The sequence below is a fragment of the Ahaetulla prasina genome, chromosome 2 (assembly GCF_028640845.1).
Source record: "Ahaetulla prasina isolate Xishuangbanna chromosome 2, ASM2864084v1, whole genome shotgun sequence".
Classification (NCBI taxonomy): domain Eukaryota; kingdom Metazoa; phylum Chordata; class Lepidosauria; order Squamata; family Colubridae; genus Ahaetulla; species Ahaetulla prasina.
This window is the reverse complement of record NC_080540.1, coordinates 19,456,088-19,473,432: the sequence shown is the minus strand read 5'-3', so window position 1 is coordinate 19,473,432 and position 17,345 is coordinate 19,456,088. Positions and strand designations below refer to the sequence as shown.

At 42.7% G+C, this 17,345-nt stretch overlaps 1 protein-coding gene and 1 pseudogene across 3 annotated transcripts; both read left to right on the top strand.

Moving 5' to 3' along the window:
- The first annotated feature begins 6,272 nt into the window (after positions 1–6,272).
- On the top strand, positions 6,273–7,327 carry LOC131191221 (olfactory receptor 2B2-like; annotated as a pseudogene).
- A 2,098-nt stretch (positions 7,328–9,425) lies between these two features.
- On the top strand, positions 9,426–15,429 carry POLR1H (RNA polymerase I subunit H). 3 transcript variants are annotated; one of them, XM_058169125.1, is made up of 5 exons: positions 9,426–9,576; positions 10,832–10,984; positions 12,277–12,374; positions 13,334–13,439; positions 15,119–15,429. In XM_058169125.1, the coding sequence occupies exons 2-5, from the start codon at positions 10,855–10,857 to the stop codon at positions 15,229–15,231; spliced, it is 447 nt and encodes a 148-aa protein (XP_058025108.1). In that variant the 5' UTR covers positions 9,426–9,576; positions 10,832–10,854; the 3' UTR covers positions 15,232–15,429. The 3 variants fall into 3 exon arrangements, with proteins under 3 accessions (XP_058025108.1, XP_058025109.1, XP_058025110.1); XM_058169126.1 differs by having other exon boundaries at positions 13,334–13,443; XM_058169127.1 differs by lacking the exons at positions 9,426–9,576; positions 10,832–10,984 and adding an exon at positions 10,995–11,285.
- Positions 15,430–17,345: the final 1,916 nt, after the last annotated feature.

Sequence of the window (17,345 nt, the reverse complement as noted above, 5' to 3'; positions counted from 1 at the left end):
TGGAATGGAAGGAAAAGACCTGCAAATCTTTGGTTTGGATCACAGCGGAGGACTTCTCAAATGGCATCAGAAAATTGTATTTGCTATTCACAGAAATATTATGATGGGGTAAATGTGTATGCAGCCTTCGTAGCACAAGGTGCTACGTCAACAGTTGTAAACAACACACCCCCATAGACATTTTAATTGCTCTCTTATGTTTGTATTAAATTTATGCCCACATATTTACATGCAATTATGGGTAGCACATTTCTAGAAGCATATTGACACAGTAATTCGAAAGATGGTGCAAGAAATCGAAGGCAAGCTAAAGGAATTTGGTTGTTCGGCCTGGGAAAAAGAAACCCAAGACTTAGAGGAGACCAGACCAGATTCATATACATTAATATAATATATAATATAACAACAGAGTTGGAAGGGACCTTGGAGGCCTTCTAGTCCAACCCCCTGCCCAGGCTGGAAACCCTGCACCATCTCAGTCAGATGGTTATCCAACATTTTCTTAAAAATTTCCAGTGTTGGAGCATTCACAACTTCTGCAGGCAAGTCGTTCCACTTATTAATTGTTCTAACTGTCAGGAAATTTCTCCTTAGTTCTAAATTGCTTCTTTCCTTGATCAGTTTCCACCCATTGCTTCTTGTTCTACCTTCAGGTGCTTTGGAGAACAGCCCGACTCCCTCTTCTTCGTGGCAACTCCTGAGATATTGGAACACTGCTATCATGTCTCCCCTAGTCCTTCTTTTTATTAAACTAGACATACCTAGTTCCTGCAACTGTTCTTCATATGTTCTAGCCTCCAGTCCCCTAATCATCTTTGTTGCTCTTCTCTGCACTCTTTCTAGAGTCTCAACATCTTTTTTACATCAAAACTGGCGACCAAAACTGGATGCAATATTCCAAGTGTGGCCTTACCAAGGCATTATAAAGTGGCACTAACACTTCATGTGATCTTGATTCTATCCCTCTGTTTATGCAGCCCAGAATTGTGTTGGCTTTTTTAGCAGCTGCTGCACACTGCTGGCTCATATCTAAATGGTTATCCACTAGGACTCCTAGATCCCTCTCACAGGTACTACTATTGAGCAAGGTACCACATATACGGTACCTGTGCATTTTTTTTTTTTTTGCTAAATGTAGAACCTTACTTTTTTCACTGTTGAATTTCATTTTGTTAGATAGCGCCCAATGCTCTAGTCTGTCAAGATCTTTCTGTAACTTGAGCCTATCTTCTGGAGTGTTGGCTATTCCTGCCAGCTTGGTGTCATCTGCAAATTTGATGAGTTCCCCATCTATAGGGAGCCCTATGGAAGATTGCCAATAACTATTTTCCAATGCCACAAAAACTAAAACTTTGTTGCTTAATGTTATGTTTGGGTATTGACGAGGCAGGAGACCAGGTTAGTGACAACAGCTCTTTAATATAGTGTGACCCAGCAAAACTCTGGAGAAAAACCTCTCCTTATATACACTTCAGCCTGGGGCTGCATCCAATCAGAAACGAGATATTTCCCGCCTAAAACTCCCGCCAAAACTTACAGTAATACATTACACTCCTTCCCTCCCAGAAGGCACTTTGCCAATATTTGCATATTACTTCTCTACGTAGTCCTGCAGGTACGTGGGGCGTCTCCTGACTCTCCCGGACCTGCGCAGTTCACTTTCTGGAGTTGAGTCGAGCTTGCCGGAGGGACTTTTTGTTCCTCTGAGCTCCTCCTCCCGGCCATCCGGCCCTGGATTATTCGCCGGCTCGGACCTGCTGTCCTCTAGAGGGACCGGAGGGTGTCGCTGGACCTCGCCTGACTCAGATAAGTCTCTGTTTGGTTCTTTGCTTACGCTTTCTGTTTGTTCTTGGCGCGGTCAGCTGTGGGGTTAATTAAATCATAGTCAGGGCTGTTCTCGCCTAATTCTGCCTTATCGCTCAATCTGTTTCTTAATTGATCTATGTGGCGCCTCCAGATTCTGCCATCGTCTAGTTCCACTAGATAAGATTTGGGGCCCGTTTGTCTATGACTATCCCCTCTTCCAGTTAGGGCCGTCGCTGTAATTATGTGCCCACACTGAGTCTCCTATGTTTAACTCTCGGATTCTATCTGGTTTTGTTTTGAACCCGTCCTGTACGTAGTTGGTGTAGCCGGTCTAGCGGGCACCGTAGCTTCCGCCCATTAATAGCTCGGCTGGGCTGCGGCGGTGGCCACACAGGGGTCCTGTGTTGGACGGTTAGGAATGCGTCGATTTGTGCCTGCCAATCGCCGGGCCGCTTCGTGATAGCGCTTCTTTCGCACTCGGACAAAGCGTTCAGCAAGGCCGTTCGGCGCAGGGTGGAACGGCGCTGAGAGGGCATGTCGGATGCCCTCTTCAGCCAGGTACCCTTCAAATAATGCTGCGGTGAACTGTGGGCGTTATCGGACACGAGGGTGTCCGGTAGCCCGTCGTGGCGAAAAGGTGTTTTAGTGCTGATATGACAGCTCCCGCGGTTGTGGATTTCATTAGGATGATCTCCAGCCATTTGGAGAATGCATCCACCACAATTAGAAATGTTTGGCCGTGGAAGGGGCCGGCAAAATCAATGTGTATGCGGGACCAAGGGCCTTGGGGTTTCTCCCACTCCAACACTGGGGCCGTGGTGGTAGTGGTCTGGATTCCTGACATACTTGGCATCGGCCAACCCTGTCACTGATTTCCCTGTCCATTAGGGGCCACCAGACATAGCTCCTAGCCAAACCCTTCATCCTCACAATTCCTGGGTGACCCTCATGCAGGAGTTCCAGAACTTTTCCCCTCAGTTTCTCGGGGACTACCACCCTATCCCCCCAGAGCAGGCACCCCTTGCACAGACAATTCCCTTTTTCTTTACAAATTCCTTGAAGCGTTAAGCCCGCGCAGCGGCCATCCCTTGAACCCAACTGATTACAGTTCTTAAAACAACGTCCCGGTAGGAGGCCGAGCCACTTCCTGCGATGTGACTGGCCCCGAGTCCAAGAGTCAATTAGTAGAACGGGTGTGCCGGGGGTGGGGTCCTCGATTTCCCCTGGCCATGGGCATCCGCTCAATGCGCCCGCATGCCCCAGCTCCTTTCCAGGCCGATGCTGCAGCTTGTAGGAGTATGCGGTCAAAAAAATAGTCCATCTGGTCAGTCTGGGTGAGAGTGCTACTGGCGTTGGGCGGTCGCCAGCCAGTAACCCCAATAGCGGTCTGTGATCAGTGACAATTTCAAATCTCTCCCAAAAACGTATTCGTGAAATTTTTCACCCCTGACACTATTGCGAGCCTCCTATCTAGCTGGCTGTAATTCCTCTCAGCCGGGACATCGTTCGTGAATAGAACGCTATAGGGGCTTCAGTGCCGTTTGGGAGTCTGTGGCTAAGTACAGCTCCTACTCCATAGGGGACGCATCACAAACCAATACTAACGGCAGTCTGTTGTTGTATTGTATTAACAGGCTATCGCTTGATAGCAAACTTTTACTGCCTCAAATGCCCTATTCTCTGACTTCCCCACGACCAAGCAGTGTTTTTCCAAGCAATTTATGCAGCGGTTCAGCAACGGTTGCCTTGTCTTTTAAAAACACGGCGTAAAGTTTACCAGACCCAGGAAAGCCTGGAGTTCTGTCTTGTTTTTGGGTGCTGGGGCTCTCTTTATCGCCTTGACTTTGCTCTCAGTGGGGTGAATCCTTTTTGTCTATTCTATAGCCCAAAATTCAACAGATTCGACCCCTATCTGACACTTGCTTGCTTTGACTTTTAATCCTGCCGACCTAAAATGGCCAAAACTTTCCTTAATCGCTTCCCAGTTCTCTTAAATCTTCCCTGATACCAACACATCATCGAAATAGTACGACTCCGGTAACCCTTGTAGGAGCCGCTCCATCAAATTTTGGAATAGCCCGGGCCACACTCACCCGAACTGTAACGGGTGCACTTAAAGGCACCCGTGCGTTACAATGGTCTGGGCCTCAGCTGTGCTAGCATCTACGGGTAGCTGTTGGTACGCTTGTGCCAAGTCTAATTTGGCGAAAACTTGTCCGTGCCTAGTGAGTGCAATAAGTGTTGCACTACTGGAACTGGGTAGGCGCTCTTTGCAATGCTTTGTTCAAGGTAGCCTTGTAATCAGCGCAAATTCTTATGGACCCGTCTGGTTTTATAGGGTGACGATTGGCGTCTCCCATTTGGCATGGTCAACTGGCACTAGTATCCCCTGGCTGACTAATTTATCTAACTCTTTGTCGATTTTAGGTTTGAGTGCAAAGGAACCCTCCTTGCCTTTAACCTAATGGGAGCTATTTGGGGGTCTAAATTGAAGGAGATAGGGGTCCCCTTGTACTTGCCTAAGCGGTCCTCGAATCGTCTGCAATTCCTCCAGTAGGCGTTTGCAGGTTGCATCCGCTCCGGTGGACGCCAGTCACCCCCATTCCCAACGCCCGGAACCAGTCTAGCCCCAGCAAGCTTGGCAAGGTTCCCTCGACTAACGTGATGGGCAGGGTCTTTTCGTATGTCCCGTACTTGACCTCGACGGTCGTTGTCCCTCGAACAGGGATGCGGTTGCCCTGGTAATCCTGCACCCGGAGCCGTTGTTTCTGTAGCTTGCGCTTTGCGATGTGCGGCAAGGCTTTCACAAAAGTGTCCCAGGACATGATTGTGATAGCTGATCCTGTGTCTACTTCCAGTCGGCACGGTACGCCTTCAATTGTCGGGTTTGTGAAGATCTTTTCTTCGATGCGGGTAGCTGCGTGGTCTATGGTAACAGTCATTCGGTTTGACTTCGCGCTCTTTCTTTCCTGGCCAATCGCGGGTCGCCTCGCCGATCTCGCGCTCTGATTGGCTGGTTTGAAATTTCGGCGGGAATGTGGGGTTTGCATCTCTGACTCAGAGCCGCTCTGATTGGCCGATTTGAATTTTCGGCGGGAAGGTTGGGGTGCTCGGCAGACTTGAGCCAGGTGCCCCTTCCTTTCACACCGCCGGCAAATGGCGTCCCTGAACTTACATCTTTGGCGCTGATGTCGCCCCCCGCAACTTCCGCATTCCTCCGGGTCTTCCCTTGTCGATTTTCCGGTGTAGTGGACTTCTTCCTCCTCTTCGCTGGTTGACTCACGATAGGTTTCTTCGTGGTGGACTGTGCTCGGCTTTGCGCCCGCCATCGGCGTGAGTCGCTTTTGTAAGGTGTCTGCTGCATGGTTGGACATCTCATGGGCTCTGGCTTCGTCCAGGGCGTTTGCCAATGTCAGGTTGCTCTTGGCTAGCAACCGTCTCCTCAAACGGATGTCTCTGACCCCCCGTATAAGTTGTTCCAGCAGCTCTTCGTCCAGATCGCGGTACTCGCAATGCTTGGAGGCTTGTCTCAGGGCTGCCATGTAGTCGCTGATAGACTCGCCTTCTTGTTGCCTGCCCTCCCCAAACTCGTACCGTCGATCGTATTTGGACGGGGCTGGTGCGTAGTGATTCTTCAGGAGGGTCTGAAGGGTCTGCCACGATACGGAGTGTAGCGGTGTTGGCTCCGCTAGGGCTTCTGCGACGGCGATGACTGCTGACCCACAGTGGCTTATGAAGTAAGCCCGTTTGCGGTTGTCGGAGACTCCCTGTAGCTCGTTTGCCTCCAGGAAACTTTCGAAACGGGTCATATATATTCCCCATGTCTCCTGGGCAGGGTCAAACGGAGTGGGTGGCGTGTAGCCGGTCATCGCTGCATTCGCCGTCACCTTGCTGGGTTTGATTCTCGTAGTGAGTTCAGCTCTGTTCTGGTGCTCTGCCTCAAGATCCCACCTTCGTCGCCAATGTTATGTTTGGGTATTGACGAGGCAGGAGACCAGGTTAGTGACAACAGCTCTTTAATATAGTGTGACCCAGCAAAACTCTGGAGAAAAACCTCTCCTTATATACACTTCAGCCTGAGGCTGCATCCAATCAGAAACGAGATATTTCCCGCCTAAAACTCCCGCCAAAACTTACAGTAATACATTACACTTTTATCCTTATGATTTATGTTCATATTGTTTCCTGATTGCTTATTTGTACCCGATGACTATCATTAAGTGTTGTACCTTAGAATTCTTGATGAATGTATTTTTTCTTTTATGTACACTGAGAGCATATGCACCAAAGAAAAATTCCTTGTGTGTCCAATCACACTTGGCCAATAAAAAATTCTATTCTATTCTAAAACCAGAAACAATGGGTACAAATTGCAACTGTAGATTTCATTCAAATACAAGTCTCTCTTTTCCCAGACAGTTATTTTGAGGCATGCTATCATTATGAGCCACTCTCTTTGTATCACAATGGCTGCTCTCTCCTGAGGAAGTGGCTTCAGCAATTCAGTAGTACGAACAATGTTGACTCTTAGTCTTCCATGTTGTGGGCAGAACCAGATAGACAAGGGGTCTCAACCTTGGCAACTTTAAGCCTGGAGGACTTCAACTCCCAGAATTCCCCAGCCAGCAAAGCTGGCTGGGGCATTCTGGGAGTTGAAGTCCTCCAGGCTTAAAGTTGTCAAGGTTGGAAACCCCTGAGATAGACCACTTTTTCTGTGAGGTACCAGCCTTAATCAAATTGGCCTATGTGGACACCTCTTGTTAACAAGGCAGAGCTCTTCGCCTCAAGTGTCAACTAAATGTCAACCGCTTCAAACTTGATTGCAGAAAATATGACTTCTGTAACAGAGTTGTTAATGCTTGGAACTCATTACCTGACTCCATAGTCTCTTCTCAAAATCCCAAAATCTTCAACCAAAAATTGTCTACTATTGACCTCACCCCATTCCTAAGAGGACTATAAGGGGCGTGCATAAGAGCACAATAGTGCCTACCATTCCTGTCCTATTGTTCCCTTCATTATATCAAATTAATATAGTTGATGCATATTTTTTTGCTTATATATATATATATATATATATTTTCTTCAAGATATGTTGTTTTATCTATGACAATTGTTTGTGTATACTGTTGTGACAAAAAGAAATTTAAAAAAAAAGTGTGATGTTCCTTCTACCACTTCTGGGTCTGATCACAATTTCTTATAGCTATATTGTGGCTGCTCTGCTGAGGATTCAGTCAGCTGAATGGACACAGAAGGCTTTCAACACCTGTGTCTCCCACTTGATGGTGGGGTCACTCTTCTATGGCTCAGCCATCTCTAGTTATCTCCAACCTGTGTCCAAGTACTCCAGTGATGCAGGCAAGATGATTTCCCTCTTCTATATCTTTGCAACCAGCATGCTTAATCCACTGATCTACACTCTGAGGAACAAAGTGGTACATAAAGCCACCTGAAGAATAATGAAGTTCAAGAATAGAGAAGATCAATAATGAAAGTGAAAGACTAATGAAGGTCATTTATTAGTTATTCAACAGACCAAGAACAATACTTTTAACAAAAGCTCATTCTTTGTACTGGTGCATTTTGTTTAGGCCAAAAAAACAAAATGCACCAGTACCGTATATGTGGTACCTTGCTCAATAGTAGTACCTGTGAGAGGGATCTTGGAGTCCTAGTGGATAACCATCTAGATACGAGCCAGCAGTGTGCAGCAGCTGTTAAAAAAGCCAACACAGTTCTGGGCTGCATAAACAGAGGGATAGAATCAAGATCACGTGAAGTGCTAGTACCACTTTATAATGCCTTGGTAAGGCCACACTTGGAATATTGCATCCAGTTTTGGTCGCCACGATGTAAAAAAGATGTTGAGACTCTAGAAAGAGTGCAGAGAAGAGCAACAAAGATGATTAGGGGACTGGAGGATAAAACATATGAAGAACGGTTGCAGGAACTGGGTATGTCTAGTTTAACAAAAAGAAGGACTAGGGGAGACATGATAGCAATGTTCCAATATCTCAGGGGCTGCCACAGAGAAGTGGGAGTTGGGCTGTTCTCCAGAGCACCTGAGGGTAGAACAAGAAGCAATGGGTGGAAACTGATCAAGGAAAGAAGCAACTTAGAACTAAGGAGAAAGTATGTATATTGAAAGAATGTATATTGGTGACAGAAGGTCTTTGAGTGGAATATCCTCTCCAAGATAATGAACTCAGCAATTCATGCTATTGCTGCTGGTAGTGCTTTAAATTGAATGCTGTAAAAGAATAAAATAGACAGGTTATTGTTGGAAAGGTACTTAGTTTAATAAACCCTACCTTTAGCAATGTTTGATTAGTGAAAAGATGAGACATAAGTAAAAAAAATATATCTAGAGTTTATGCATGGAAATAAAATAAATTTGTGCAATCCTTTGGAAGAAGTGTATTAAAACACACTAGAGTGCAAATGCAGCACACATCTGCAACTCATGTATTTTTCAAACAGCTGTTGGGAGGTTTCCATTATACTTTTTCAGATCCATACTCCTTTTTTACATTTCTTAAAAATTAAATCCAAACAACAACAGAGAGAATACACACAATTAGTCTTTGGATATTGATAATGGGGATCTTTAGTTTACTATTTGTAGTAGACATACTCAAAATGAATGTAATACCCATACTACTTTGTATTTTGCCTGGAATTTGCATGGATTACTGAGGGAGATGGGGGTTATGAAATAAGAAAATAGATAGATAGATAGATAGATAGATAGATAGATAGATAGATAGATAGATAGATAGATAGATAGATAGATAGATAGATAGATAGCACTATATTGTTTTGTTCATTTCTAAGGGATTCTTCAGTTCTGAAGATATCTTTGAAAAAGATGCAGAGGTTGGTTTCCTGAATCTCGAATTGTGCTATTGTGCATAGAATAGAATAGAATAGAATAGAATAGAATAGAATAGAATAGAATAGAATAGAATTTTTTATTGGCCAAGTGTGATTGGACACACAAGGAATTTGTCTTGGTGCATATGCTCTCAGTGTACATAAAAGAAAAGATACGTTCATCAAGGTGCAACATTTACAACACAAATGATGGTCAATATATCAATATAAATCATAAGGATTGCCAGCAACATAGTTACAGTCATAAGTGGAAAGAGATTGGTGATGGGAATGATGAGAAGATTAATAGTAGTGCAGATTTAGTAAATAGTTTGACAGTGTTGAGGGAATTAATTGTTTAGCAGAGTGATGGCCTTCGGGAAAAAATACTATTCTGACCAATAACAACTTTTGGAAAGTTTCACGATGTAAATTGTCTTTACAATAAATGGTGCGCCATACACCTATGAAAAATGTAGGATAGGGTATTCTCTGCATTATGGGCTCCAATCTGACCCCTTTATCTTCATTTTGTTGCCCCGTTCAAACGTCTCTGGTTCTCGGAGACTGCTTAGACAAGTCCCTGCATGGGGTTTTTTGGAGCAAGCTTTTTCAGATACTTGATTGGAAACAAACTTTGCAGGCTTATATATGAACGCAGCCCCTATCAGGAAAAAAAAATGAGTAGAAAACTCATCACTAGAGGAAAAGGGAATTCTTGTATGGACAGTCTAGCCCTTTTTTCTTTTTCTACTGCTCTTGAAAGCAGTAGAAAAGCCGCTCTGCGCTTCCGAGCTTGTCTCCCCAGGAAATCAATGGTGCATTCTTTCTGAGACCGCACGTGGAGTTACATTTAGAAGGCGGCGACACTTTATAAATGGGTAGAGAGCAAAGGTATTATTATGATTTTTATTATCGATTATAATGATTATGATTCGAGCGTTTGGACTTTATAAGGTACAATCACGAGCTCCTCCGCTGAACTGTTAACATACATTACACCTAAGTTTGCAGGGTAGAAAGTGCATGAAAACTTAAATTGCTCGATTTTTTTCAGCTCAAAGCGACCCTAGTGAGAATTCGCATTCGCAGGAATCCTGTTCTTTTCAAAAACTCAACCTTTCTTCACGTGTCAACTTTTCTTCACGTGTCTCTTACTGCTGGACTTGGAGGGAATTGGATCCCAATCCCCATTATTCTCAGGCGGTGGAGCCACATTAATGTGCTGGCCAGAAATGACGCGGATCGTCACCCAGCACAGGGGTCTCCAACCTTGGCAACTTTAAGATTTGTGGACTTCAATTCTGGGAGTTGAAGTCCACAAGTCTTAAAATTGCCAAGGTTGGAGACCCCTGATCCAGCACACCGAAGAGCTTCCAAACTGGAGAAAACTGAAGTAGATCGTGTGCTTCTTTTGGTGACTAAGACCGCGAAATGCCAAGGCAGACACCCCTTTTCGTCACATTGATAAGAAACTTCATCGAGAGGCTAGTTCGCATTTTTATTTTTCTGCGGACGAATTAAGCAGCGTTTGTCCAAGTTTAGTATATGGAAAAAAGAGTGGAATGTATGACTCTGGAATGGTGGTTGAATTTCAACTTCTATTAGTCCTGGTCACTATGGCCAATGGTGATCTATCATTTGGGAACGTTTTTATTTGTTTCTGCCTTAAATTATATGTCAAAATGTCTTTATTCCAGTACAGTATTAAAGTTTTGGAAAAGTAAGACAGATCCATGTTAAACTAGTTAGGATTAAACAGCACCTTGGAATATTTTTTTGAAAAAGGGCTAACAGAGTTCATATAACTGCATTGTATACAGTAATTCTCCCACTATTTACTCCAGTTTTTCTCTCTCTACACTTTTTGGGTTTAAAGTTATATAGAAAGAGAGCCATCCCTATTTATTTGACAAAAAAGCAGACCCAAAATTAATTATTTTAATATTAGAGCTGATAATGAATGATTGATTAGGAAAAGTGGCTTTTCCATGTAAGGTGAAAAAACACCAGCTTGTCAATCAGAAAAAGATCAAATATTTCAAGTGGCTCTCAAAAGCTTTTATTCTTAAGGCAAGGGATGAGTAATTATTCTGGGATCACTTTTGATTTTTATGATCATGTGTATGTATTTTTTTTCCCTATATAGCCTCTGCTTTACAGAATTTAATTATGGAACAAGGAAGTTCCTGCTTTGAGTCAGAACTTGATTTTTGTCCTGAGTGTGGTACTGTCCTGCCCCTGCCAGGTATCCAAGATAAGGTGATATGTCCCTGTTGCTCTTTCAACATTGATGTGAAAGGTAAGTTCTGTTTTGTAAGTGTATATTTTACAGGAGAATTCCAATTCATAGGTATCAAATTCTAAACATACTTTTCATTGCTCTTTTATTAGAAGAAATTGGTAATTACTTCTATCTTTCCCATCTGAGTTCAGTTATTTAATACTATTGGAAGAAATATGCAGGTTCAGTTCCAAGCCGGGAGAAAGGCACTGGAAATAAGATGGAGGCTGATTGGAAAGAAAGGTTCCCTTTATTGATGAAGCAGAACCACAAGCTACACATGATTCTGGGACAGCTGATAAAATGGACTTTAGAGTGGGTGGGTTTTATACCTTCTGGATTCCTATGGGGTCATGTAGGGGTCATGGCTGGCTCTAGAGGCAAAAGGGGAAATGTAAATCCTAGGTGTTTGTCTGAGTTAATTTTGTCAACCTGATTGTGTTGCTTATTGTGTTGCTTATCTGAAGTTTCTGCCTGACCCTGTCTTTCTGAATGGGTTACCAGTTCTGCATTTCTATAAGCTGACCTCAGTTTCTGCTTGGGGCAGGGAAACTGGGACTGGTTTCTGCTTCCCTTAAGGTTTTTTCCGTTTCTCCTTTAGGGGAAATATTCTAGCCTGCCTTTTTAATATTCCCCAAAATATTGCATTCTTGGGGGAGGGGCCTTCCCGCAATACTTTCACCATATATTTCTGCACTTGAAGCAATGAATGGAATCTCAGTTTAATGCACCATTAGTGGGTGGGGTGTCTATTACTGTAATGTATTACATTTAAATTGGACAAGTGTATCCTTTATAACTAGAGTATGTCATTTCATAAAGAACCCAATCTTTGAAAACAACAAAAAAAGGTACAAAAAGTGGTACCCTTGATTTAGAAAATTAATTGTCAGAGAAAAGTCGTAATTTAATCCCTTTCCTGACATGCTAGAGTTGTTTGAAATAACAAAGCTTTAGTGAACATGTGTTCCATTCCAAATTGTGAGAATATAAGGAACATTAGATGAAATATAAAACCAGTTTGGTATAGAGCTTAAGGCACCAGGCTAAAAATCGGGAGACTGTGAGTTCTAGTCCTGCCTTAGGCATGATGCCAGCTTAGTGACCTCAGTCCACTCCCTTTTTCTCAGCCTTAGGAAGAAGACAAAGGCAACACTGAAATCTTGCCTTAAAAAATTGCAGAGACTTGTCTAGGTAATTACCAAGAGTCAACAATGACTTAAAAGCACAAAAAAGAAAAAAAGAAATTGACAAGGTTGAATTAATGAGCACTTTAATCATTCTTCATACATCTTTTTTTCTTTGCACAGATTTTGAAAAGAGAATCATCCGTACATCAATCACATTCAACAAGATAGATTCCTCTTCTTTGACTGCAGAAGAAGGAAAAGAAGTGAAGGGTCCACTGGTGAGTGAATGAGAAGACTAGTTATTGGTTCCATTAAGCATCGTAGGCATGATGGTGTCAATAGGCAAATGATGTAAATTGCATAATTTGTGACAGTTTGCTTTATTTGCATAATTATGTCACCTTTGCATATGCCATCTGGGTCACCTTGTGGTGACATCGCAAATAACAGACACCGCTGGGCCCCCATCAAACATTTAAAATAGGCTTTGACTATATTTTCTGGAAACAGTTTTGGAAATAGTCGATCAATCTGGAATAGCTGCAGAGAAGGAAAATGAACACAAAAGTAGAAATGAATTCCTTTGTGAAGAAGTCAAGTGAGGTTCACATGTTTACCCTTGAGGAAAGACTAACTTTGTTCTTAGATTTTTAAAAATTGCATGCAGGACAGGAGTGAAATGCTCTCAGTTCGGATCAGATCACCTGATCTGGTAGTGATGGCAGCGGGTGGTTTGGAGACCTGGTAGCAAAAATCCCTGCCCCAACTCCATGCCCAGCTGAGCCGCGTGATCATCAGAGGTTGTGTTTTTTTACTTTTAAAAGCATTTTTTCTTTGGCGGAAAAAATGCTTTTAAAAGTAAAAAAAAAAAGCCTCTGACAATCGCACAGCTCAGCTGGGATCGTCAGAGCTTTTAAAAGCATTTTGTTTACCTCTTCAGCCGAAGAAGGTTTAGAAAAAATGCTTTTAAAAGTAAAAAAAAAAGTTGGCCATGCCCACCCAGTCACATTACCCCCCCCACCAAGCCACACCCATAGAACCGGTAGTAACAAATTTTACATTTCACCACTGATGCAGGATATATAAATTAGATATAAACTTGTATAAGGGCATCTGCAGCTTGTACTCCTAGCCAAGGACTTACAGGCATAAGTCCTCAATTACATTTTAAGGATTCTGCCATACCAACTTTAGAAGGTTTACTGAAGGCTTATTTTGTTCATTTCAATCTTTTCAGATTGACAGAAAATGTCCTCAGTGTGGGCATGAGGGCATGGCCTACCATACCCGACAGATGAGATCTGCAGATGAAGGACAGACAGTTTTCTACACCTGCATCCAATGCAAGTAAGAGCTTGTATATTGCCCCTCTCCATCTGCTTATGGTGATGAGATGTTTTACATTACGTCGCATTTGTTTTGTCCCAGCTATATTGTTTTCTTGTTACAGGACCAGAGGTAGGTTTCAGCAGGTTCTGACCAGTTCTGGAGAACCGGTAGTGGAAATTTTGAGTAGTTCGGAGAACTGGTAGCAAAAATTCTGACTGGCCCAGCCCCCGTCTATTCTCTGCCTCCCAAGTCCCAGCTGATCGGGAGGAAATGGGGATTTTGCAGTAACTTTCCCCTGGAGTGGGGTGGGAATGGAGATTTTACAGTATCCTTTTCAAACCACACCCACCAAGCCATGCCATGCCCACCAAGCCATGCCACGCCCACCAAGCCACGCCCACAGAACCGGTAGTAAAAAAATTTGAAACCCACCCCTGTACAGGACTCAACATTAAATGTTAGGATTAGCCCTTAAGACCATACTCTATTTAGGATTTGTGTATTTTACTATTTTTATTCAGGGGTTATCTAAATCTATACAAGTCTCCCCAAGAATGTGAAACCGTCTTTTCTGGACTACCAGCAGAAGCTGTGATTGTGGTACTAAAGGCAGAGGTTTTTCTGTGGTAGCCTCACACCTGATGATACTCTGTGAGGGAAATATATCTGAGTTCCAGGAGGACTTTAAAGACTTGATTTAATTTACAATTCATTTTAGCACATGTAGTCCTCACTTAATGACAGTAAAGCAGCCGTAAAGCGCAATGTCATATGACCATGACCCTTAGTCAGAGGTGCTAAACTCAATTTTAATGAGGGCCGCATCAGGGTTCTGTTTGACTTCTGGGGGCTGGGGTGGGCGTGGCCAGGATGGGCGTGGTCAGCTCGATGTCACTAGTGTCGGGGGCGCCTGTGGCGGCCTGAGCACTCTGCCAACAAAAATGGAGGTGAGGAAGGCCGCATGCAGCCCTCACAAACTTCGTTTTTGCTGGCAGAGGCACCACAGGCTGGTCCTTTGCTGTTTCCAGTGGGCCAGATCCAGCCCCCGGGCCTTGAGTTTGACACCCCTGCTTTTAGTGATGGAAATTCCAGCACTCCTTGTTGCTGTCATTAAGCAAATCATTGCAGATAATATAGCAGGAGCTTCAAGAGGTTGCCATTTGCAACCTCCTGCTGGCTTTCCCATCAACTATGCTTGTAGGAAGCCAGCAAAAAAAGATTGCAAATGGTGATCAGGTGACCGTGGGATGCTGGGATATCATAATTGGAGCTGAGCACCAAGACCCACATTTGCAGCACCACCATAGGAAGATTGCATACACCGCAAGTATGATGACTGATCGTAACTACCATTCTTGTTCATCTCCAGTACCCATCTGAGTTCTTTTCAAAGATAAGTATTAGGGATACCATTTGATGATGGCTCCAGATTTTTCTGTAAAATAGGTCTCAGATGAGTCTTCATTCTCTTGCCTATTCTGCTTCCGGGTTCATCTAACTTGTCAGGTTATTTAGATTACGTATAAAACAAGTGGGAGAGTTATACCGATGTTACAACATTAATTGCTGTCTGTAAAATGACTGTACATGAGTCAGTAATTGATCCAGCATACGTTTTTAATCCGGTGTCAGCAATTCCATGGACCTATAATACAACTCAGAGTATTTACGCTGTTTATTCTTTAAATTCTAGGTTCCAGGAGAAAGAAGACTCTTAATTACCTTTGTCAAAACGTGTGGAAGACAGTACTTAAAACTCCAGTCGTGACAGAAAAGCCTTTTTGGATTTTTATGAAGAGACTGTAACGTTCTTAGGTCCTTTAGAAGCATCCTGTTTAAATTGGATGACTGGCAACTGGTGACCAATTTGCACAGTTCAAATGAAAATGGAAAAAGCAAAAAGATAAATGGCCTTGCAGAACTTCAAAATTCCTTTTTCTCAACTGTTTGGATGAGTGAAAGAACAGTAATCAAAACATGTGCTGAGTTCCAAGGTTCTCTTTATTGCTGCTGTTATGTGTATTTATTTCCCTATAAATTTATGTTTTTATTGAATTTTACTGGTTCCTCCTACTACTATAAGCTTCTGAGTTTTTCACAGGACAAGACACAAGAGAGATCTTCCTCTCTCCTTTGAATATGTTATGATTTTATTCATGCAGCTGTGAATTCTGTTTCAAAATGGAGTAAGAGGAGTCTGTGTGGGTGGTTGCTTAGCAATGCAATTATATGAATTCCTCATAATTCTATATTTTGCAAAATGATCTAATTCTTCTGCTTTGGGAAATTGATGTGAGACTACATTAGCAAGCAAGTGATCATGATAAGAATAATTTGTAGTCTTTCTTGGGTTCCTTTTGGCCCTGCCACCAGACATGATGAAGAAGCTATGCAAATTTTCTGATTTTTGTTAATGTGGGTCTCAACACTACCTCCCCTTCAAAGAGATGCGGCTGCTTGTATAGTTTTTAGATATTGTACTAACTATAGAGGAATAGGAGGCACTATTCAATCACTTTTGCCTTTATTGGGGCTTTTCAGGCAGTCTGTATCCTACATACTCGATGTTTGAAGTCCAATCTTTTAATAGGATTTGAACCCATAGGCTTTGTGACTTAAGTTATCTTGGCCTGGCTGTCAGTAGCCTACAGGAAAGGTAATTTTATAGAAGCCATTCAATTAATGCCTTCCTTTTCTTACATGCCTTCATATTAGCAAGTTTTCTGATTTGGGACATGTAGGTTCAAATCCTGTTAAGCAGTTGAACATAGCCCGTAGAACAGGGGTCACCAACCTTTCAGACCTCAGGGACCACCAAATTCATAATTTTAAATCCCGCGGACCACTAATATGATTTTTTTAAAAAGATAAATAGTATTTAGTGCAGTATAAAAAATGCAAATAATCTTTCTGTGGACCACCAAAAATTTCTTGTGGACCACCAGTGGTCCATGGACCACCAGTCCATGGACCACTGCCATAGAACATAGCATGAGATTGTCTAGCCTAAATAATCCCAGTAACAACCAAACTTGTTGCATAGTGACTCCTACTGGTCGGTAGCTAACATAACATCAACACTTGAAGATTTGAAAATGGTGTGAAGAGGCTTTGCTGAAGTTCATTGCGGTTGGATAGTGTAACACTGATAGCAACCTTCACTTTTTGAATCTTTGTGTCCTGATTCCTTAGTATCTCATATTATAGTGCTATCTTCTATTACTCTGCCCCTTGGGTTTCCAAAATGTGAGTTCTTGATCGTATGCAATACGACACAGAATACTGGGAATTGGCTTATATATTGAAAAGTGACAGGGTTATTTTATTCCAATTCTTCTCCAATACATGGGCTTACCTCATACCACTCTAATTGGGAGGGAGGACAGAAGTATGCTCTTTGGTGGTGTTGCATAATTTGGTCATTTGGGGAGGTGGGCATCTTTTTAATTCGACCCATGCACTAAAGTGAATGCAACACATTACTATTTCTGACAAATATCTGAACTACAGTTACCGGACTGATAAAGCAGTTTCCTAGTAGAATCTTGAAAAGGCCATTAAAGTCTTGCTTGTTTAAAGTTTGGACTAGCTAGCTGGGAAATAGTTGGAAATCATAGTTGGAAATACAGGTCTCAAATATTGTAGGAAATGGGTGATCAGCTATTAATGGGGGAAAGTAGTTTGAATTTCAAGTCAGCAATTTGCCTGTAACTACTGGCTTGAAGTATTAAAATATTGAAAACTACAATGATACCACCAAAGAAAATTGTCACTTATTCCAAGATAGGTATAAATACTATATAAATATCTGGTGACACTTCACACATCAAAGTTAAGGGATCTTCTGTCAAGGATTGCCTGCATTTTGAGATTCCGTAAGTGCTTCATACCATCTTAAAACAACACAGATTCTTGGTGCT